This window comes from Vigna angularis, chromosome 1, assembly GCF_016808095.1.
Source record: "Vigna angularis cultivar LongXiaoDou No.4 chromosome 1, ASM1680809v1, whole genome shotgun sequence".
NCBI lineage: Eukaryota > Viridiplantae > Streptophyta > Magnoliopsida > Fabales > Fabaceae > Vigna > Vigna angularis.
In genome coordinates, this window is record NC_068970.1 from 7,853,134 (window position 1) to 7,877,895 (window position 24,762).

General features: G+C 31.8%; 4 protein-coding genes across 7 annotated transcripts; 2 read left to right on the forward strand and 2 right to left on the reverse strand.

Annotated features, from left to right (window-relative positions):
• Positions 1-1,312: 1,312 nt before the first annotated feature.
• LOC108329829 (WRKY transcription factor 72A) lies at positions 1,313-5,303 on the forward strand. The gene is made up of 6 exons (XM_017564189.2): positions 1,313-1,387; positions 1,483-1,719; positions 3,260-3,313; positions 3,404-3,922; positions 4,000-4,113; positions 4,214-5,303. Exons 2-6 carry the CDS (start codon positions 1,597-1,599, stop codon positions 5,183-5,185), a joined length of 1,782 nt encoding a protein of 593 aa, XP_017419678.1. The 5' UTR covers positions 1,313-1,387; positions 1,483-1,596; the 3' UTR covers positions 5,186-5,303.
• A 3,733-nt stretch (positions 5,304-9,036) lies between these two features.
• Positions 9,037-11,151, reverse strand: LOC108336787 (hypersensitive-induced reaction 1 protein). Its single transcript, XM_017573243.2, has 6 exons — positions 11,008-11,151; positions 10,711-10,901; positions 10,228-10,348; positions 10,045-10,136; positions 9,859-9,955; positions 9,037-9,765 (listed from the first exon to the last, which is right to left on the reverse strand). The coding sequence occupies exons 2-6, from the start codon at positions 10,897-10,899 to the stop codon at positions 9,410-9,412; spliced, it is 855 nt and encodes a 284-aa protein (XP_017428732.1). The 5' UTR covers positions 10,900-10,901; positions 11,008-11,151; the 3' UTR covers positions 9,037-9,409.
• A 4,303-nt stretch (positions 11,152-15,454) lies between these two features.
• On the forward strand, positions 15,455-18,548 carry LOC108321754 (ubiquitin-conjugating enzyme E2 2). 4 transcript variants are annotated; one of them, XM_017553640.2, is made up of 7 exons: positions 15,455-15,650; positions 15,777-15,855; positions 15,993-16,135; positions 16,277-16,302; positions 16,778-16,867; positions 16,951-17,039; positions 18,151-18,548. In XM_017553640.2, the coding sequence occupies exons 1-7, from the start codon at positions 15,643-15,645 to the stop codon at positions 18,277-18,279; spliced, it is 564 nt and encodes a 187-aa protein (XP_017409129.1). In that variant the 5' UTR covers positions 15,455-15,642; the 3' UTR covers positions 18,280-18,548. The 4 variants fall into 4 exon arrangements, with proteins under 4 accessions (XP_017409129.1, XP_052725609.1, XP_017409202.1 ...); XM_052869649.1 differs by having other exon boundaries at positions 15,457-15,650; positions 15,777-15,806; XM_017553713.2 differs by lacking the exon at positions 15,777-15,855 and having other exon boundaries at positions 15,458-15,650.
• Positions 18,549-21,193: 2,645 nt separating this feature from the next.
• LOC108335089 (uncharacterized) lies at positions 21,194-23,923 on the reverse strand. The gene is made up of 6 exons (XM_017571029.2): positions 23,761-23,923; positions 23,502-23,610; positions 22,377-22,752; positions 21,698-22,184; positions 21,552-21,607; positions 21,194-21,464 (listed from the first exon to the last, which is right to left on the reverse strand). Exons 1-6 carry the CDS (start codon positions 23,801-23,803, stop codon positions 21,417-21,419), a joined length of 1,119 nt encoding a protein of 372 aa, XP_017426518.1. The 5' UTR covers positions 23,804-23,923; the 3' UTR covers positions 21,194-21,416.
• Between the last annotated feature and the right edge of the window lie 839 nt (positions 23,924-24,762).

The window sequence follows — 24,762 nt, forward strand, 5'->3', positions numbered from 1 at the left end:
GTCGGGTTTTGGAGGTGAGTAGTAGCAACTCCATACATGTCTAATAAGATAGACACACGTTCTTGCTAGCGTCGAAAGTTCTGTTTAGAGAAAACCTTGATTTAGAAAAAAATTTCACAAAAACGGTCTCTGAAAACAATGTTTTGATTCTTCATATTTGGATTGTTAATGTTCACCGTAAATCCTTAAGATTGTTGTAAATATTAACAAAATCATGAACAAAAGACTTTCTAAAGTGTATAGATTCATTGTCCTTAAGACTTATATGTGGTGTGTTACACAAATTTCCCAAGATATAACTGAAACTTTTCAAAAAAATTTGAAGATATCAAACTAACGAAGAACTCTAAATAAGAATAAATAACTAAATCCATAATAATATAAAAAAGAAATGAGAAAATAAAGAGAATGTGATAATCAAAGTTTTGTGTGAATGTCTTCAAAAGAGAAAAAAGAATATATACCTTCTTTGTCATGCAGAGACGACACCATACTTTGCTGCACAAACTCGCAACTTAACCTTCTCATGTTCATAACATGACTTACCGAAGAAAGAAAAAACAACAACGTTCAGAACAAATCAACCAATCGAAATGAAATTACTTTTTTGTTGAAGATGCGCTTAAAAATGTCTAAAACTTTTGTAATACGGAGTCAGTTTTTATAACAAGTATACTAGATATTGTTGTTACATTGTGTACACCACAAGAAATCTTGAGGTGAAAATTTGAATATTTCACAAAGTATTGTTCAAAGAAATCGCCCGTCGCCATGATAGTTTCATCAACCATTCCTTTAATTACCTTCGGAGTTGTTACGTCAACCCTATAACAAATATATATGGCTAATTTATGTCCACGAACAAGTTGGTAGAAGTTTAAAACCTTATAATATGAAGCTATGTCATCACTACATCAGCATGAAACAATGAAGAATATATTCTCACAACCCTACTTTGACCCTCGCCTTGTCCCACTTCTGAATTTTCTTTTTCCTATATATATCTAGATGGGTGTAGTTAGGTGCATTGCAAAATGGGGGCAGTGATTTATTGTAATACCTACACCCAATTCTAAAATTTACACTCATCACATTTGTTCATGCCTATAACTTTTCTTAAAGAAAATGAACGAGATAAAAATATCTTCAAATCTTATATTATTAATTATATCTTTAACTGGTGTGTGTGTATACGCCAAAGGCAAGGAAGTCGCATTAGATTAAAATACTTGACTCAAAGAGAAGACCACGAAATTAATTAATTAAAATAATATATATAGATATAGATACACAGGAAATTAAGAGAGGCTCCGGTCACTGATGGTGGCAAAAATTTTGACCTGAAAACCGTTGTTGTCGACGTTTGGGCCATGTGACTTTACAAGACGTACGAAACTTCAAAGATGCCACCAATCACTAATTTTCTTCCTTTTTTTCGTTTTAATTAGTCAATTTTTTTCATGTGTGTAATACTTCATGCAGGCCCTTTTTTCTCCAGTGTCTATGCTAATATAAAAGGAAGGGCTTTGTTGGAGGACCCAGAAGAAAGAAACAGATCAAGGAGCAAGGGCTTGCGAAGAACCAAAATTTCCACAAATGGAGCTTGCTTCCGAGAGATCTGGTAACGGAGGAGGTGGACTCAAGGAAGAAAACAGAACTGATGAGTATACTGTTGCTGATGATGAAGATGGTCCTCGTAGACAAGAAATTATTCTAGAGGTGAAGATTAATATTCTCTTCCTAATTAACATCCATCTATTTAAGAACCATCTTTTTTATCTCTTAAATCACAAAAACATCATTATTAAATCATAAATTTTGTTTTTGTTTTTTAAGCATGCATCTCATTTGTGTTATAGTTCATGTAGGATATTCTTTTCTCTCTAGAAATCCTTCCAGACTTTCATAAATGACCAACCCAGAAATTAAAAGAATGATCTTGTTTAATAAAGAAACACAGTAAATTGTTCGATACTTTGATAACTTTAATGTTGATTAACTTCTCCCCTTCCTTACAGTTTTCCAGAATTGAAACATAGTCTTTAATTTAATTTGGTCGGTCTTCTGCAAGCTGTTTTCAATCCTCACAAGAAATTCAATTCGATTGTCAGGGCATAGCTTTTCCCGAAAACAGTTTCGGATTCTCTTTTTTTGTCGTATCATCACCACAGCATCCTAAAATCACAGCCAATTAACCTTTATGGATTTTGTTTGGTAAAATCCATGGTATATATATATATTTATCTATCTATCTGTTAACGATAAAGAAGGGAAAATTGGGTGTATATCTACAACTTGAACAATAGCACATGAAAGTAGTTGAATTAGTCAGCTCGAATATAAGATTTATATTCAAAAGAAAACGTCAATATTAACGTCTTTAGATTAAGTTGTAAGGAAACTAATTTCCTGTAAACAAGATTTCAAATACGAATTTTCTGAAAAAAGAAAAGTGAAAAAACTTCGTCCTAGTCGGTGCAAATTAATCAAGAAGTAACATTTTTGAATGATGAGTTTGTACATAAAATCTTAAACCAATTTTTTCTTCTTTCTAAAGAAATCTTAAACCAAAAGTAAAAAAAAAAAAAAGCTTAGAAACTGATACGAATGTCCAATCATGCATGATCAATGGCCTTTGCGAAAATTATTGAAATAACACTGTATTCTATTTGGCAAGCATTACTAAAAGGGTTAGTTCAATAATTAATGACCTCTGGTAAGAGTTGACCAACGCATGTGCCTGAAAAGAAAATTAATTATATTTTCAACATGATATAATTCATCCACGTGCAAGTTAAAATCAACAGATTCTAACCGGTCCAAATAAGAACGGGAAAGATTCTAGATGAGTTTCTTATAGTCACATAGTATTTATTTCATTGAATACAAATAGGATCGTTCCATTCTATTACTGTACATAACAATTCTAATTTTCCTTTGTCCTTATTAGTTTCTAAAATCACAAGGTAGTTGTTTATCTTTAAGAACGTTGATTAATCTTTCTTTAATTGACATATATAACCTCGTTTTATATGTAAACAGTTCATTTCAATGAATAAAAAGAATTTGAATTATTCAATAGTAATCTAATACATTTATATAAATTTTTTTAAAGTAAACCATTTAATATTTGGCATTTTAAAAACAATAGTGTATAAAAGTTAGGGGAAGTATAAAATGCATCCAAAAACTATACAGTTGGGAAAAGCTGAATTGTATAGTTGCATATTAATTTGATGATTATTACTGTGCGATGCAGGAAGCACCCATAGAGGAGGCTGGACCTAGCACATCAGCAGACAAAAAGGAAGAGGTTTTATAGATTTATAATGATACAATGAGTTCTTATTTTTTTCATTTCCACGGTTCAGGAAGTATTATAAGAATATATATGTATATGCAGGTTGATGATCAACTTGAGAGCACGAAAAGTGAAATGGGTGTGGTGAGAGAAGAAAATGAACGGTTAAAGAGGTCTCTGCACAAAATAATGAATGAGTATCGGACACTGGAAATGCAATTTCAAGACATACTTAAGCAAGGGACGAAAAGGAAAAACGGTAACGAAGAAGACACAGTAGAGGAATCGGATCTAGTTTCTCTGAGCCTAGGAAGAGTTCCGAGCAATCAAAGAAACGAAGAGAAAACAAAGGTTTATAAGGCATTGAAGGATGATGAAGGGTTTAACCAAGAGTTGACTCTTGGACTAGAATGCAAATCAAAGTCGGGAAGCACAACTGAAGCTTTGCCTAATCCAAGCCCAGAAAACAGTTCTGAAGTTCGAAAGGAAGAAGCTGGGGAAACTTGGCCACCCAGTAAGGACACACAGAAGGCAATTAGGGACACAGAAGATGAAGTTGCTCAGCAAAACCCTATGAAGAAGCCACGAGTTTGCGTTAGAGCAAGATGTGACACTCCAACAGTAAATCTCTATTCTCTCACCTCCTTCTATTTACCCTCTTTTCTCAACTATCATATTCATATTTACTGTTCACACAGATGAATGATGGATGCCAATGGAGGAAATATGGACAGAAGATCGCAAAGGGAAATCCTTGCCCTCGAGCTTACTATCGTTGCACCATTGCACCATCATGTCCAGTCAGAAAACAGGTATCTGTATATATCTTTATCTATTTCTATATATCACTATCAAGAATTTCCATTTACTTCAAAGCAAAATGATTCCAGACATCATGTGTACATATTTCAGGTGCAAAGATGTGTCGATGACATGTCCATTTTAATTACGACATATGAAGGGACCCACAACCACACTCTTCCACCTTCGGCTACTGCCATGGCATCCACAACTTCTGCAGCAGCCTCCATGCTTCTTTCTGGTTCTTCAACCTCTCTCTCTGTCTCAGCACCGTCAACAACAGCAACCAATCTCCACGGCCTCAATTTCTATCTATCAGATGGTGCAAAACCAAGGCAATTATACCTGTCAAACCCTGCACTGTCGTCTTCACCTTCACATCCAACCATCACTCTCGACCTCACTTCACACCCAGCTTCTTCTTCCTCATCACCCTTCGTTAGATTCGCTTCAAACTACAACCAACCCAGATACCCCTCTTCCTCAAGCCTAAGCTTCAGTACTTCCTCAGAAATCAACGCATTGTCTTGGAGCAACGGCTTCCTTACCAATAATAATACTATTCAACCTACATACAATAGCAGGAACATACTTGGGAATGTAAACTTTGGGAGGCAACAAGTGGAAAATATATACCAATCCTATCTGCAAAAGAACAACAGCAATATTCCAAGCGTTCCTCAAGGTGGTGTACCGGCTGATACTATATCTGCAGCAACGAAAGTGATCACAGCAGACCCCACTTTTCAATCAGCTTTGGCAGCAGCGCTCACTTCGTTTATTGGTGGCGGTGTTCGAGGAAATCAAGGAGGTAACAGTGTTGGTGAAAGTCCAAGTTTGGGTCAAAACTTGAAGTGGGGTGAGGTGTTTGCAGCGTCTAATAATTCATCTTCTACCTTGTCTTGTTCAACTTCGAAAGTCAATGGTTGTGCATCGAGCTTCTTGAACAAAACGCCAGCAAATAATACACAGACGAAAAGTCTGGTGTTTCTACCGCCGTCGTCTTTACCGTTTTCTACCCCCAAAAGTGCATCTGCGTCTGCATCTGCATCTCCGGCTGATAATAGCGACACCACCAATTAAATAATTGGTGATTTTTCTATGACCGGCTACTGTATTTTTTTCTTGGATTATTGATGTAATTAATTAAGATATGCTAAGTAAAATTCAGCACAAAACACGTAAATAAATTATGAACATATTTACTCCTTTTTTGTTTTATATTTTTTGGATGAAATATACTTTATGAAACTGAACCAGAAGCTACTGCATTTGATATTGACTTGTATGAATAAGTCAGTAACTGTGGTTTCCCGATTGGATGCATGCCTTTGCTTTTCAATTGGGGAACATTAACGTTCTATTTGGAATTTATTATTTAAGTTGTTTTGATTCATGTTTTGATGGGGATGCATAAGTTTAGAAGTTATTGTAGTGTAACTTCTTTGTTTGCCAAACATGTGCACACTGGAATGTGAATTCTCCATTTTTATCTTTTATTCTTTTAATATAATGGTCAAAATAATAAATTATTTACAAAACAAGTAAATTGGTAAAAAAGAAGTAAATATCTTCCAACACTAATATTTATTTGATTTCTTTCTTCCTATATTATTAGGTTATAACTGGATAATTATATATATATATATATATATATATATATATATATTAGCTGAACTCAAATAAAAATTAATATTTATAAATAACTTTTTTTTATCAAATTCTTATTTAATGTTCTTATTTAAAATATATATTTACATTTAACTTCCTGCAATTTTTCTTTAATTATAATTAAAGATAATTTATAAATTATAATTATTTATTTTATGAAATCAAAACATTAAATGTAATTTTTTTTAGCGTGTTAGCACCAGTCATCGTAATTATATAATTAAGCGATAATATGACATTTTATCTGTCGTATCTTTTATTAGTAATAGATCTTCACTGTAAGAATATAGAGAATTAAAAAATAACTTGAGAACACGAAAACGATAAAGTAAATTTATCAAAAGAACCAATTTAAATAAGAAATTATTTATTTTCGTTTACAATGATGAAAACAAACTGTAAGTAAAATAGTTGAGTTTGTGAAAAACTATATATTCAAAATAATGTTATTTAAAGCATATTTTAGATTTATTTTAACTACTGATTGTTTTAATTTTTTTTACAGTAGAAAACTTTAAACGACTTTTAACAATGATTTTTAGCGGTTTGATAAGTGTTTATCAAATAACTTCTTATGAATAAAAATAAATAAATACTATTATTTTATCTCTAAAATACGTTGAAAGTCTCACGTTGACTAGGGATAAACCTAAATTATAATATATAAGTAGAGCGCAAACCTCACTATACAAGTCAGTTTTGTGGGATTGAGTTAAGCTTAAAATCACTTTCTAATATAGTATCAGAATTATGGTTGGAGTATTTCCTAGCGAGATCTAGATGGGCATTTTGTTTCACACGTTGTCGGCCACTATCAGACCACCCATTAATTCTACTCTCTTGCTCGAGATGCTTATACCTCGGCGTGAAGAAGGTGTGTTGGAGTCTCACATCGACTAGAGATAAGGTTAAATTATAATATATATATATATATATATATATATATATATATATATATATAACTGGGGTGCAAATCTCACCATACAAGTCGATTTTGTGGAGTTGAGTTAGACTTAAATCCACTTTCTAATAAAATATTAAGCTATTTTAAAGTTATTTTATAGAGTTTGTTGGGATAAGTTAAAAAAAGAGTTGTTTTACAAAACGAGTTTAATTTATTTTGAAAATTATGCATATGGATTTTGTTTCAAAATAAATTATGAAATAGGGATTAAATCATGGTGCATAGGGACAACATTTGAAAGGACTCACTTTATGAGTTTTAATCATCGTGATGAAATTGTAAAATAACGAGGACTTTTCGCAAATTCAGCTCAGTCTTTTCTTACATAATTGGATTAAAACGTAATAAGATTAAACATTAATTAATTTGAAAAACCAGTAAGGACTAATAATTTTTGTTACAATTTTTGCATAGAGAACTCCTGCTAGCCAATAATAACTTCAATGAAATTTGTATTTTAATCGAGATCTTTGACAATTTTAGTATAATTTGTTTTAAACTGAAGTCATCATCTCATCTCATGACTTTAATATAATTTTTGAGTTGAATTTTCTCTATGTGATGACTTCAATTCAATAGGTTTTAAACTAAAGTCATCATCTTTTTTTCGACCTCGGTGTAATTTGATTTTGAATTAAAGTTGTCATCTCCTTTGACGACTTCAGTGTAATTTGATTTTGATTACAATCATCATTTCATCTAACATTAATGTAATTAAAACTATTCTTACTATTTATATTTAAATTTAAATGATTAATTATATTTTTTAACTATTGACAATCTCTTATGCTATTTTTTTATATGTTAATTTATTTTAAATAAAAATAATTAATTTATATTACTATATATTATTAGAAGAATTGCAAATTATTTATTATTTGCAGATTTTTTTAAAAAAAATTACAAAAGATACGACTTCATCACTATGGTCAAAACTCATTTATCCTTTCGACGAATTTTTTCAAACAATGTCACCATTACACAATATGACTTAACTCCTTTCATAATTTCTTTTTAAACAATATACGTTGTTAAAATAAATTAACCCAGAATCATAAAAAAAAAAACAAAAAACCTAAAAATAGCATATCGCAAATTATTCTTTCTTGTAAACTCTTTTCTTGTGTTTATATCATAAAATGAATTAAATAAAAAAGTAAGCTCTTTAAACACCTCCATATAACAGATAACTATTTAACACTGATCTATATAAAAAGGTGGGTTCTGACAAAGTATTTTATAAATTAAATTTATTTGACAATGATTAATTTATTGAACTATTTTTGACATGAAATTTTGAAAACATTAACTGAAAAATGGCATGTTATAATAAATTAATTATTTTACATGTAGGGTATTTGAAGAGTAGAGTTTAGATGGTGGAGATATAGATATCGTTGAAGCAGTGCCACACATATCGGTTTCTCTCTCAATCAATCATTGTTTATATTGGATAAATAATTGAGAATGTTATGTTGATTAAGATTTTTGTTTTTGTCTTCCTGATTCTAGACCCAAATTGAGGAACGCAACAGGGACGTTTTGTATGGTACAAATATATGTATAGAAAAAGTAGAAAATTAAAACAAATTTTCGACCTCTTTTTTCTTCTTAAAAATAGAAGCCAAAAAAATAGATATTTTTATGTATACATGTTCTTAACAATAAATAATTTATATGTTTTAAAAAATATATATGATTGAGTTTTGAATCACATAGTAGTGTTTATTTATTTAAAAGATTTCTAAAGTTTTATAAAAGACGGCTTAGTATATGTTTGTTTCTTTGTTGTCTCTACTGTATGCAAATGGAAGAGCGAGGATTAATGTAGAGTATGTGAAAGTTTGTAAACTTGTGTGAAGCTCTGAAACCGAATGCATGTGTGTGAAACTGATGCTGTGATGTGAGATTTTATAAGGTAACCATGAGGGAGAATTGATTATTACTGGCCATAATTAAGTGGATAATTGATTTAGTGGTCAAGAACATTTTCAACATTAATCTTTAATTAATCAACTCCTTCGTGATTCCTTTTATGGACAATGTTTTAACAGAAAACTGAACAAACTCAATAGTTTCAGTCTTAAAAAGTTATTTTCGATGTGTATGGGTGTGCATTGTGGTGGAGATGAGTTTAAGGGCGACAGATTGGGTTATAAAGTTAGCACTGCATTACAAGCAAACCTTCAGATTACTTTAATGGAGATAATGATAACTGGAAGCATTTTCCATTTGTGCAAAAATATGGAAGGCTAGAAACTAGAGTTTAAGGATTAGAACGAATCATTCTCCAACGGTATATAAGAAATTTATATGCAACTTCCACTATCCAGACAACTTTTATATACAGATACTTGATAGTTTTATTATACATTATTCAAAATAAAGACACAAAGATTTTGTCCAACAAATCAATCCCTCAAAGATACAAATCAAAGACTAATTTTAGAACAAAGGAGGTAAAGTCTTAGATATTTGTGGGACTAATTTGATGCCAAAAATCTTTAGAAGATAAATCCGCTGATGTTATCATTTTTGGAGGATCAATTTAGCAGTTTATTCTAAAACCAAATCACAAAAAGCTGCACAGAAACACAAGTATATAACCACAGGCGCTATAGCTTCACCATTCTCCCATGCAAACGAAATATAAGATCTTGATGGAATAGAAGCTACTGATGAGAAGCCTGAAGAAGGCCATCACGAATTTGGGTAGCAACATCGCGAACAGCACCAGGCCCATGTGGAATAAAGACAGCAGAAGACTTGGAGGCAGCGCCAATTTCTTTCATAGTATCAAAATACTGAGTGACAAGGACCATGTCCATGACATCTTTTGCAGTCGTCCCAGGTACATTGACTGAGAATCCAAGCACACTGTCTCTCAATCCATCCACAATTGCTTGACGTTGCCGAGCAATACCCAACCCAGAGAGATATTTAGATTCAGCCTCACCCTCTGCTCGTTTAATTAGCAAGATCTTCTCTGCCTCTGCCCTGTCATTAGCTGCCACCCTCGATCTTGCAGCTGATAAAGGGCAAAAAGCAGCATAAAAATATAAGTCATTCCATGACCAAAGGAAAGATTGCTCGTATAACATACAAGAATCATATAACATACCAGCATTGATTTCATTCATAGCTCGCTTCACACGATCATCTGGGTCTATATCAACAATCAGTGTTTGAACAATTTCGTACCCATAAGCTGACATAGCCTACGAAGACAATAAAGCATAATATTCAAATTAACATAAATTCACAGTTCATCTTATAAGTAAATAATATTTTTACATTTAAAAACAACCTTCTCAAGCTCTTCTTCCACAGCTCTGGCAATTTCATTTTTCTGCTCAAAAGCATCATCCAAGTTCAGCTTTGGAACACTTGCCCTAATTACTACAATGAGAATAGAAATTTCACCTTAGCTAATCAAATATGCTTAAACCACTTGTTTCAGGATTCTGTTACTGAATATTATGGATTATACCATCAAAAACATATGCCTGAATTTGGATTTTTGTATTGCTAAGTCTGTAAAAAGCATCGCTGGCCCTCTCGGCCAGGGCACGATATTGAATTGAGGCAACAACATTAACAAAGACATTATCCTGTAAGCAGACAAACATTTAATTCACTGGAAAATATAATAAATATTCACAGAATAACATGTCGTACATAACTGAAAGTAACCAGCACTAGACTGAAAGACAAACGAACATACAACAACAAATCAAGCCTTTTCATGTCTTAGACTAATCATTGATCTCGAAATCCTTTTCATTAGTTTGTCTACAGTTTTTCTAGGTCTCCTCCCTCAGCCTTTTCCTACAGGACTTCCCTCTAGCAGAGAATGACAACCAAATAAACTTAATAAAAAAATTCCATGCCAAAATGAAAGTATTCATGGTGATTAAAGGCCGAAATGCCTTAAAATATTTGGTTATAGTTAAAGTGTTAGGCAAAAACAAACCTTTGTCTTGGTCTCACAACGAAGATCCAATTGTTGTTGTCGAAGAGAGAGATGACCAGCAAGTTGTTTCCCAAGGAACCATGGCATCCAATGGCATCCTGGCTGAAGCACCTTCTCAAATCGTCCAAATCCTTCTTTTATAGCCACTGTAGATTGCTCAACTTTCACACAACACAAAAAATTCCCCATTGCTGTTAACGGCAACATTCAAATGTATGAGCACGAACTCAAATAAACAGAATTGGAGACAGGAAAAGGTACAACTTAGAAGCAAAATAAAGAGAATGAAAATGGTACCTTAAAGATGGAGGCTTGGAAAGCAAGTCTGACATGGGAGAGCTGTAGGAGCTCTTGCTTAAATTATTAGCAAGAAGCAGCTCTTGAAGACTGAGAGTAGACAGATACTTGGTATTCTTGACATATTCATCACCACCATAAGTCATGAGGTATCTGTTTTAACCGTATATTCTATATCATAAACATATACAATTCATATATTCCTCGCCAAAACATATACAATTCATATATCACCCAGAATTGCATGTTAACTGCCATGAGGAGCCAATCACAACACAACTATAATAATATATAAATAATTAGCCAATGGGTAACCATTGCACACAAACTACGCAGACTTTGAAACCAATCCCTATGTTCCTCGCCAAAATGTTGAAGAGCTGAAATTGAATCGCGGTGATAAGAAAACTTTTAATTATAACTTATTGAAGCCGGAAAACCGAGAAGTCAACATGAATGGCGGTGATAGAACATTTTTTTTATTTATCGTTTCTTCAAAAGTCCTACAAATTCTAACAATGGTATCAAAGTCAAATTTTTATGAGACTTGTAGAATGGTAAAAAAATTCTTATAAGTTGTTATTCCACTGTATGATGGTGAAAGCTATGATTTACAGACGTTAAGAATGTAAACTTATTTAGAGAAAGTAAATTTATGGAAAGTTGTGAAGGAAGAGGATGATATGTTGCTTGAATATCCCACAGTGACTCGGATAAAAAATGCAAAAGGAGAATATTATAATTACAACTATTTTTAAGTTTTATTTGTAGTGTTATTATAAAATTATGTTCGTATAATATAAAAATGAAAAACAAAAATGTATAGAATTATATTGAAATTAAATTATCTTGGTTTATATTAAGTTGTAATTGAAATTTATGGATTATAATTAAATTTGACAATAATTGAATTGTAGCCATCCCTGTTAATACTGCATCATAACAAATTAAATTCATTGAATGTCATATATATATATATATATATATATATATATATATATATATATATATATATATATATATGGGTTTTACTAACGCGCGTACGCTTGTTTTTCAGTTGATATATTTTAGTAATGTATACCGTATTTTAGTAGACAACAATATCCTTATATATCATGATTCTAAATTTAAAGTTAAGGGTATTTTAATAATTTTCATTCTCAAAACTAAAAAAAAACTCCAAACTCTTACTCACCTCCCTCCTTCCTCTCAACCATTTCTCTTTGGGTGTTGCTCCCTCCACCACCCCAAGTGCTCCTGCACCTCCCCACTATTTTCTTTTATTCCAAAAATACTCTACACATCCCCACTATTTTCTTTTATTCCAAAAATACCCTACACCTCCCCACTATATTCAACAATATCTTTCTCTTTCTCTCCACGTTAATCAAGCATTCACATGACTCAGATTTAAACTTGTGATACATTGCAAAATTTTATTTACACTTTTCCTTAAATAAGTTTGATTCAATCTTATTTTCATTGTTCAATATTTTTTTTTCTTCAAATTACTTAATAAATAGTAAAATTTTGTTTTAAATTTCTAGAAAAATGTTTATATATGTGTGTGTTTTTTTTTACATTTAATATCTATAATTTTTAATATTATATTATGTTTTAACTTACCGACATGTTTGACTCAAATAACTTGAATAAAGTATTTAATTTATTAGATAAATAATATAAAAATATTATTAAATACTTCAAATATAAAAGAAAATTTATTAGTTAAAGATTTAAAATTTATTTAGTTCTTTCGTCATTATAAAGTTAGTATATAATAATAATAATATATTATTTACTATTAATATTATTATGTTTATTATTTTGTATTTGTATCTAACTTTTAAGTTTATAAAATGGAAGTGGTAGAAGCACTAATATTGAAGTTTTCTCTGAATTTTATATTTTGCAATATATCAAGTTTAAATCTAACCCATGGGGAAGTGTAGGGTATTTTTGGAATAAAAGAAAATAGTGGGGAGGTGTAGAGTATTTTTGGAATAAAAAAAATAGTGGGAAGGTGCAGAAGCACTTGGGGTGGTGGAGGGAGCAACACCTGGTAGCCCAATCGAAAAAAATCAGAAACATTGACGATTAAACAATCTTACAAAAAATGATTTTATAATGAGTTTTCTAAAAAATACTCGTTGTTAAACAATTTCTTACAAAAAAATATTTTATAATGACTTTTCATTTTATAATTTTTGTCTTATCTAATTTTCACAAGTATAATGACATCAAAGGAATTGGTCTGGAAAAAAATCAGAAGCACTCGTTGTTAAACAATTTGCCTTAATATATACGACAAATGATGATTCAACATATGCAGATGATGAAATAAGAGAGGTTAGTGAAGATGGTGAAATTGAAGAGATCTTGAATGAACATTTACCTGAAGGTGAATGTGTTTATGATTTTTTTGATTTGGGACTACAGTAGAGATGACAGAGAAAATGTTGGAGTGAGAGAGATGGAAGAGAAAGGGTTCAGAGAAATAAGGGAGCTGAGTAATAAGGGTTTGGGTTTTTTTTTTTAGTTTTAAGGATGAAAATTATTAAAATACCATTAACCTTAAAAGTTAGAATCCATGATATACAAGGGTATTTTTGTCTACTAAAATCCAATATACATTGATAAAATGTATCAACTGAAAAATAAGCGTAACCACGTTAGCAAACCCATATATATATATATATATATAAGTAAGGCATATTTTAAGAATTAAAAAAAAAAATTCAAACTATTCAACCACCTTCACTGATTTTAATAACTTACTTAAACATACTGTATAAGTATGTCCGAAAGTCATATAATACGATGGGGATTTGATGAAAAGAAGTGATGGCACTAGTCCATCATTTTGTCATCTTGAATATTCATTACAAGTAACATGTTGAGAACGTTCATGTATCATTTCTTATAAAGACTTACTTTAATGAGAAAAATTATATATATATCCACTAATTAAAACTAAGAATATTTTTAAGTGACGAAAAATATTGATTTTTAGTTATAAAATAATTCTAAGATTATAGAAAATAATTACATTGATTTAATAAAATATATGGTAGGACTGAGTTTCATGATCTAATCATGCAAGAATATTAAGCAATATATTTCTAATTTCTATTAAAGCACATGTAATAAATCCTAATGTAATAAATCTAAATTTTAATAAAAAAATTCATAATATTTTAGTAATTTTTATTATAAGTTCCATCAAACATTCTAATGTTATATATTATTAGTTGTTTTACATATATGTAATCTGAAATCTATCAATTGTTATATTCCAATTAGATTTTTCAAACTATTTCTCAATAAGTAAGTATGCACACAATAATAATGCACTTAAGAACAATAAAATAATATAAAAGCGGTGAAAAAGAAATATATTAAATAGTATAAATCATAAAGAGTTAAGATATATTATGTTTAATTCCGAATAAGAAAATTAGTTATTCATAGGTATTTTCAACACTTAGAATACAATAATAAGCAATGTCTCTAGCTTTAACTTCTAGCGTGTGTCATATATTTTTTAAAGTTAGTTTTCTATGTTGTAATTGCGTATTTTTTGAACTCTGTCAAACCTCTTGTCTATAGGGTCTAAGCAAGTTTGCTAACCTTAAATCTGTATTAGATTTTTTTTATTGAAGTAACTAAGTTTCAACTCATTCTATTAAAATATTTTTCAATCTTCAGTTATTCCTATTTGTTTAATTTTTGTAATTGAAATTGTTGATAAGTGATTTTGTTAAGATATTTTCTCATCTTTACTAATTTTCACTTATAATATTTTCACAAATAAGAATAAAATATTTATTTTCCCAATTTATTAAATAAAAACTTTAATTATCTAAAAAATAATAATAAAAATTCTAATAAAAGATAAAAGTAAACAAAAATAAAAACACTAATAATGTTAATTATCAAAATACTCCAAACAAACAGTTTCAAGTCCTTAAAATTATAAAATTCAAAAAAGTTCATGTCAGTCTATCAGAATAATTCAAGAACAAATGATTTATCAATCTTGATTATGCAACATAAAACAATTACACTTGTAACTTTAAAACTCAATAGAGGATGACATGATTTTCGTTTTATCACTTCAATCTTCATTACATGTTCTTAGCTAAGCTTTTGGATGTAAGGGTTTGTGTGTTTTTTATTTATTTATTTATTTTTAGAAGCTTTTATTTTACACGATTTTAGTATTCTAAAAAGAAAGGAGGAACATTCAAAATCAACTATGTAGATTTATTTAGTTAATTATCAATATCAAGTTAATGAGAATACCTATTAAGATTAAGTATTAATTTAGGTAAAATGGGAGATGATGTTTATTATTAGTAAAAAGGTAAAAGCTGAATGTGTTTAAATGTTTATTTATTTTTATTTTTTGAACTTAAAGTTCTTGTAGGTGAAACATTCGACCAAAATATGTACATATTTTAAACGGGTGATCAGAGACAGATATAGGCACAGTTACGGCACGCTTCTAAGCTCTGCCAATCAATGTCGTGAGATTGAAGCAGTAACTTTTTCTCTGCCGCCAATAGTTTGGATCCCACAATCCTCCATCTTTTATTGCTCTTGCTTTTCTTTCTCGCCATCTTTCAGACTCACATGCTTCGGTGACTCGATTTCTTCTCATTTTACCTTCACTTTCAATTACTTCGCTTTTTTATCATTCTTTTTATTCATTTTTTCTTTTGAATCTGCGTTTGTTATGGCCTAAACGCTGGACGATTGGTACACAGGGTGGATCTGCATCAAAGCCCCCCTTCAATGTTCCTTGGAAATTCCCACTCTTTTTTCTTTTTTCTTTTTAATTTTGGGGTTTGTTTTTGTTGTTGTTATGTTTTGAATGAAACTTTAGTTGTGTGTGTGTGTGTGAACTAGGTTATTTCCTTTATTTTTGTTGTTGTTGGAAAGAGAATTGAAGTCTTTCATGTTTTATCTGTTGTGGCTGTTAGTTTTTCTTGGTGGTAGCAATGTCGACTCCGGCTAGGAAGAGGCTCATGAGAGATTTCAAGAGGCTGCAACAGGACCCACCTGCAGGAATCAGTGGTGCCCCTCAGGATAACAATATAATGCTGTGGAATGCTGTCATATTTGGGTGAGTTGAATTGGATAGAAGATCCACTGTGCGGTTTACTTATATATTATAGTCAGTTCGTTTTGTTTTATATTACTCCCCACTTTGTTAAAGTATGGATGGATAAGCAATTTCTGCTTTCTTGTCTGCTTTGGATTGCAGTCCTGATGACACTCCATGGGATGGAGGTGAGTCTGACCTCTTACTATATCTTGGAAAAAAAATTATGCATGTGTCATCTCTGTTATTTAGCCATCTTTTACATTGTATGCAACGCTACTGGTTAGCTTATTTTAGATGAGCTTGCTTTTACCATGGCTACTATCTTGGGACAATTTCGTTGCTACCATTGTTTCTTTTTGCTTTCTGATTGGCAGTACTAATTTTAATTTCTGCTTATATATTGTTATACGTTAGTTTTATATTGTTTCTTTTTATATTGGTTTATGTTTCTGTCAGAGGTGATGACTCAGTGGAATAAGACTTTTGTTCTTGTTACGTTAATATTAGAGGTTGCATTTACATTTACTACTGAGGGATATTTTGTTAGAATATTAAATGAAATTGGATGCTCATAGTGAATAAATTTTATTCACATACTTGGAAATCAGATTTTTCTCTTAACCCTATCACAGCAATGTCTTCACGTTTTGAATTATTTAGGCACGTTTAAGTTGACTCTCCAGTTTACTGAGGATTATCCTAACAAGCCACCGACTGTACGATTTGTCTCTCGAATGTTTCATCCAAACAGTAAGTTTAAGGTGGAAATGATTAATCTTCTTATACATAAATTACCTATCTAGCTACTAATGTCGTTTTTCTTCTATGGGAAGTTTATGCTGATGGAAGTATTTGTTTGGATATATTACAAAATCAATGGAGTCCTATATACGATGTAGCTGCAATACTCACTTCTATCCAGGTACTATCTTGTATAATATAGTTAACAATTCTACATTTATTTTTATTCCATTGTAAATATATTACAATAAGAAGATGGGAAACACTTATATTTGCACAATTAGTTCCCAACTTGAGGTCTGGTTTTGTTTGCCTTGACCTATGCATGACCACACCAACATTTTGCACAAATTACTGCAAGATCATGTGGCCATTTAAATTACTTGTGTCTTTCTGTCTTAGAAGTGCTTTCTACTTCAAGTCATTACCTTCCGTTTTAAATGTCCTTTTCTGTTTGCTGATTCATGACTTGATTCACTGCCAACACTGTTAACTTGGGTTTCCCTTTCACACCATTAATTTCACACTTTCAACAAAAAATTGGAGAATGCATCTCAGGAACATGATTTTTTAAAAGATTATTCATTTTATTATTCTCTTTACAGATTTCAAGGCACTTTGTTTTGATCTAGTAGCTCTCAATTTTAATGATTCTTATATTGTCTGTCAGTCCTTTCATATCCCTTCTAAATGTTTGACCTCGTTACTGTCAGTTGTAGTCTCCAGAATTGTGAGCCTTTAAATTTGTGAAATATTTTAATAGAACAGGTTCGTTTTCCAAGTTTTCGTGTGGGGACAAGGGGCTTGTAAGAAATTTTTTAAGGTCTGATCTGTTAAGAGGCTGCATTGTGGTTCAGATATAGTGTATTTTCAATTCCTCTTCCCACCTCCCTCCCTCTCTTCATGTTTCTTGTGGTTCAGAATATGGACCACTAATTAACTGATTATTGTCTGAAAACGGCGTTTTAGCTCAGTTGTAAAAGGGACAACTCTGTGATGGGGAAACCTTTGTAAGGAGATTACTTTACCTTTTCTGTTCAGATTTCATTTTCTTATAACATTTTCTTTTTTTTTTCTTTTTATGGATTTTAACAGACGACGGTATCAGTATTCTCTTCTCTTATTGTAATAGTGTACACCATTTGTTATGGATAAGACATTGTTGTACATTATTGAAAAGTAATTGTGCATGTCTAAATTGCTAACTTCACGGTACTAGTCTTTGGCATGTTTGCTATATAGTAGTTAACATGTTACAATTACTTTCTGAAAAGTAATCATTACTGTGGCAGTCACTACTTTGTGATCCCAACTCAAGTTCTCCTGCAAATTCAGAAGCAGCTCGAACTTTTAGTACGAACAAGCGCGAGTACAATAGACGAGTTAGAGAAATTGTGGAGCAAAGTTGGACAGCTGACTAAGCTGACCACCCGTCATATATTTGTGGGCTTTTGAAGACATGTATCAGGTTTCACTGCTACCTACAAGAATCACTGTGCCAACTTAGTGAATTTCATGTCGTATTCCTTACTGTTTTTGAATGTTAGGATTATCTTATGTTTCATCACTCCTAGACTATGCATTGTTAATGTCAGTTCATGTATTATAGAATCGTGTTAATTTGAATTTGGATTATTGTCTAATAGGTTCAATGTATAAGTCAAATTAAGTAGTCTTATTTTTCATTGCATGTTGATCTTGGTTTCAGCCTTCTGTTGTGACAGGGAAGTCGACGTAGGTGAATCACAGTTCTAGGTGTGAAAATAACTTTTGTTAGACTCGACCTTAAAATAACCTTAAAATAAAAAAAGGACCTAATAATTTCAGAAATCCTTTGTTTTAGATCTGAGTATAACCTTAAACACATCATCATAAACCTTAAAATAGATCTGAGTATAACCTTAAAATAAAAAAGACAACCTAAGCATCACTATTTATTTGTTTTAGACTCGACCTGATTCGCATAAAAAAGGACCTAATAATTTCAGAAGTCCTTTGTTTATTGTCTTATCAACCTAAATAAATTTATTACCAATTACACCTTTTCTTATATTATTTTGGTTTAAACCCTCTTTTGATCCTCGTATTTGTGTGTCAATCTCAAGTGGGTCATCGTTTTTTTTTCGATCTCAATCGGGTTCATAAACTTGTAAAAATGAGCTAATTAAGCCCTCACCGTTAAGTTTTCACTAACGGGTCTAATTGTGATGAAGTGTTTATGATGATGTGCATTGTTTCATTACGTGGAATTTTTATTTAAATAAAATAATTATGATATGGCAAAATTGAAAAGTGAATGAGAGATTTGGAAACCACCGCGCATTCTTCTGGATGTTCTTTGGAAAAGCCTGAAGGGGTGATCGACTCGGTGTCTATCGCTTGTGGATCCCTCTGCAAACTTAGTGTTTCTAGTCTTCAAGCTGTTGTTGTTACTGCTGCCATCGAAAAACCCAAGTCATTATCAAATTTATCATCTCCTCAGAAGAACAATTTCCATTTCTATCTTCCATATTCAATCCCTTCATCAGTATCTTTATAATCTTCCATTTCTATATTCTATATTTAATCCCTGCACGCTATTAGAGTAGATATAAAGAGAAGCATAGAGAGAGCGAAGAGTGTAGATAACAATAACAATGTTGAAAAAACAAACTAAAAGAGTTATTTTCGTGCAGAAACAATTCCAGTTCCCTCTTTGGTGAAGTTAAAGCCTCCACTCCCCTCTCACCATTTCCTTTTGTTCCCCTTCTATCCTCATCCCACCATTGCCCAATTTCTCTTTCTGAATCAAAACCGGAAAAAGGTTGCAACTTATAATTAAATATAGGTTTTTAACCAAAAATTGAATACTTATGAATTTCTCACTGCGAATTTTTTCTTTCTTTCTTGAATGGTACTATATCTAATAGACTAAAACTAGGATAGGGTTAGAGCCTCAAGAAGTACCAAATGTGTCCAATTTGCAACCATTGTTACCTAAAATTAAATACAGTGAAGCAGTGTAACGAATACAAGGGAGGGACGGAAGGAGATGGTAAATAAGTTGCAAACCAAATGGGTGGATAAGTATGAAGTATGAAAGAGATACGAAATGTGCACAAGGAAAATGACCTCAGTGATTGGGGTATCGAGAACCCTCTTAGGGCCATACTTCTCGAGCAGCCCCTTGGATATCTAAAATGAAAGAAGAAAGAAAGTTAATAGGTAATACACAATGGTATCGAATTGTTAAATCCAGGGGTTGGCAAGACAAGTAAACTAACCTTGTATGCACCTTGATATTCCCCAACCTACACTTAATCAGAAGGAAAATGAAGTGGTTGGCACCAAGGGCGACGAGCCTTGTTCGTGATGGTGGAGGGCACATCGACGGGGACAACAAAACCTCTCTCTCGTGCGTGAAAGGGTCAAACCGTCGTGTCCAGTGTGGTTGATGGCACAGTGGACCTACTGCAACAGTGACGGTGGCAACCTAGAGGCAAACGACGCGGTGGTTTCCAAATCTCTAATTCCTTTTTTAATTTTGTCAATTTAAATAAAAATTTCACGTAATGAAACAATGCACGCTATCATAAACACGTCATTACAATTAGACACCATTAGTGAAAATTTAACGATGAGAGCTTATTTGACTCATTTTTACAAGTTTATGAACCCGGTTGAAACCGAAAAAAAAAAACGATAATGCACTTGAGATTAACACACAAATAGAATGATCAAACGAGGGTTTAAACCTATTATTTTGTAATGCATTTATTTATATGGTTATTATACACACATACATATAATACAACATGATAAAGTACGTGTTTAAAAACTTTTTTTTTCAAGGAATAGTTTATGGCGGATCTGGGAATAATTTACGCAGTTTTATGATAAATCAAATTTGCGCTTAATTGTATATTATAATAATTTAAATTAAATAGTGTTTTCGTATTCTTATAATAAAAATCACGTTGACATAATTTATGTTCAAACCCAATTTGAAAATTTTCATAATAATTTAAATTAAATTGTGTTTTCGTATTCTTATAATAAATAAAAATCACGTAAACATAACTTATGATGAAACCCATTGAAAAAACAGAAAATATTAGCAAACTTCAGTCTCAAGAACATGTCGGAAAACACGAATTTTCTTCCAAGGAGAGAAAGACAATATATTGTTTGGTTAAAATGAATCTAAGTTCAGGTTAAAATTTTCTCATTTTGGACGATATTTATTGTATCATATATTTTGGTATCATATTCCAAATTTAAACTTCATATATCATATTCCAATTTAAACATTATGTATCATTTAACGTATTATCATTTAAGAAATAATGATTTTAAACATGCTAATTACATGTCAGAAATCTATATTATTATTATAAAAGCACATAGACAAGACAAGCCAGAATATTTAATACAGTTTGGTTTGATAACACATCAAGAAACGAAGCACAGAACGGTATGAAAACAATTTTCACCCTGTTTTCCTAGAGAGAGACAAACTGGGCAAACATAAAGCACTGTAAGCAAAGTTTGAGGATTACATTAATATCTGCAGTCTTGTTTACGAAACTTCTGTCAACAATCTGACCTCATCAGTTGACCGAACGTCCTACACGTGAAATAAACAAAATGTTTAGTCATATAACCCCCTTTTCACAACTTTGTCAAAAATTATATTTATTAGAGAGTGAGTTACCATATTTTCTTTGTTTCCCTGTGCATTTTCTTCAGAACCTGTAGGGCTGATTGGAACTGCGAAAAAAAATGATGATGAAAATCTCAGACTAACTGAACGAAACAAATATCATCAATGTTGAAAGAGAAATATTGTTGCACTCTTGCCTTTAATAACATCAGATTTTTTATGTTGTGTCTTGACCCCGCTGCTTCCCTTCTTAGTCTGTTGCTTATTAGTTGGCTTCTTTGATTTTTTAACCAACCCAGAGCTCCCCCTGTCAGAAGCAGGTCTTGAATTTGCAGGGTTCTTTTTGAGATCTTCTCTCAACGTGGATTCGAGGTTATTCTTTTGGTCAGTTTCCTTCTTTGATTGCTCTGTTTTAACAGGAGTAAGTCGAGTGGATTCCGTTTCCAATGGTTCGGGTTTCACTTTTTCAGTATCCGTGATGGATGAAGAACAGCAGTGTACTTCTTCACCAGAGGATCGAGTTCCCTCCTCCTCTGGCACCTGCGAAATGCTTTCAGAAACTTGGCTCTGCTCTATATTTTCTGCAATGCGATAGCTTTGAAGCAGTTCTTTCACTTCTTCGAGTTCAGCAAGCCGATGTCTTTGCACATAAGATTTTAGCTCGTCCTGCATCTTAGGGAACGGCTATGGTGGTTGTTCCCGTTGAACCAAGGAATCAAGAAACGGAAAAGGGTTCAATTATAATTGATAAAAGAACAAGGAAAAGATAATGTTTTCTGTTGCAAATTGCAATCCGTAAAGATAATATGGCAGACAAAAACAAGCGAAGAAGTTAAAAAAGGAAAAAACCCAATGTCTACTGATAGACATTGTTACCTCACATCTTGCTTCCCAAGCCAGTTTGAAGAATCCAAGTGAAACAGAGTGCTTAGCAGCAGATTCAGAGAGCTGGATCTGGTTTAGCCAATATGAAGAGGAAGAAATGAGATTGAACTTCATTCGGCCGTGAGTTTTGGGAATGTCAGATGCGGGTGTTTGACTTCTGCTTTGAGGCCCTTGGTCATCATTACCATACCTAACTTTTCTGGTATCTGAGATTGGGGTAATGTTGCCAATCAACTTTGGGTTTGGAGAGGAAGAGGCTTTGACAGGAACAGAGAGTCTCCTTGGTGGTTTAGCACCAGTAGACTTGTCCTTTCCGGAGAAATTAAGACCAACAACACTTCTGCTTACACTAGGAGTACTTAACCCTCTGAAAATGAAAATTCTTTTACAATAAATTCAAATTTCACAGTTCATACAAAAGCCACTTATCATGTTGCCTCGAGAAGAGAGGTCAAACAGCGAAGCAAGTAAGAACTGAAATTAATATCAGAAGTTCAAAGAAATCAATTCTGGGTATTTAAATTTCATAACTACGATCCAAAATATGAAAGAAATGAATTTATTATTTTCTTTACATATTATTTATTTTGTTTATTTTTGTGAACGTGGGATTTTCAACTACCACGTGATTTCCCTACCGCTGTCCCAATTCCCAAACACAACCTAGATAGCTTAAAAACAAAGCGGAACATAAAGCTCTCCAATAGAGAGAGTTAAGGCCTAAACTTGCAGAATTTGCAACTTTTCCACAAACACAAAAAAACTAATAATTTGGCCTTATGAGTGAAGAGAACTTGAGTTTTAGTCTCTGTAAAAGCTGCAAAGGGACTAAACTTATGTTTTAAGCGACAAACTTTAAAAATCAAAGGAACCAACGCGTACAAATAATAAAAGTAAAGACTACTAAAGTTCTTTTATCCTCAAACATGAGTAACGCCGAATTAAGTACAATATTCGTAATTGGTGCAGAGAATGTCATCCATATGAGAAGCATATTAGTAAGATCGAGATTCAAAATTATTCTAAGACAAGAATAAGTAAACGAAATTGTCTCTCAATCAAGATAATACCTAATGACGTAATCTAACATGATAAGAAGAAGACATGAGAAAGTACCTTTTAGATGCAGAGGAATTGGTGGCATCAGGTGGGTCTGGTTTGCTTTCTTTGAATTTAGAGGACGATCGTAGTGGATACCTCAGGAGTTTAGATCTCGCAGAATTCCCTGAAACAGAACCACCATACAATTCAATTGTCATAACTCAATTTCACGTAACTATTACGATTATGACTGTCACTCCAAACAAAAACATGAACAAATGAATAAATAAAAAAGTAAATTCACACAATTGGGAGGGGATGAGAAAGAAAGTACCAACAGAGAGAGACTGTTCCTTCACGGTTTCTTCCATTTCCATCTTCTGCTTCAGAATTGAGAAACAACAATGACTGGTGGTGGTTTCTGATGTTTTAAATATAAAAATAGAAAATGGGTTTATAAAAGTCACAATGAGCGGGAAAACATGCAATGCCTCTGGTTGGGTGGAGTGGAACAACTCACATGTCAGTTGTAATGTTTTGTTTTGAATTTCAAATTTTAAAAACCGACCGCTTTTTTTATTCCGTCTTTTTTCCGTTTGGAATGCTAAGGAAACTGCGCCTCTATTCTAATTGAGATTGGAAGCGAATGTAACTATCAAACGTTTTTTCTCCTTACACTTTAAAGCCGTTAATGTTATGTACTATCAAATTATTTTTTTATTTTAAATTTGTAGTCGAATTAAAATCACATCACCTAGATAATATGTAAAATATTTTAAATCATTTGATATATATTATGTATACATTTGACATTTGATTATTATTGTTCAATTTTAATCAAAATAAAAACAAATAATCATGATAATGATAATTGTATAGTATGAACTCGATTTATGTTAACCAATCGGATTGATTCCTAAGATTATCAAATTGACCAACAAAATCATACATCTGGCATAATTAAGAACATATGTGGAAATTAATACAAATAAACTTTATAACCACCTTAAAAAGTGATTGGATTATAATTATACTGCTGGTAAATGAAAATTTAATATCGGAGTGGTCTAATATTTAATAAATAAAGGAAGAAATAATAAAAATGGGAATGAAATCAGTTGGGAGTTATCTACACTCACCCTCTTTAATAGAAACAATAGTATAAACTTATACTTTAATGATTTGATTGAAAAAAATCACTTTATACTATATAATATAAATATAAGTACTTTTTAATATATTTTAAAATTACACTTTTAGAAAGTATTGAACATCGTAATTATATATAAGTAGAGAAAATGTAGACATTGTTTTTGCAATCTTCATTACATTATTG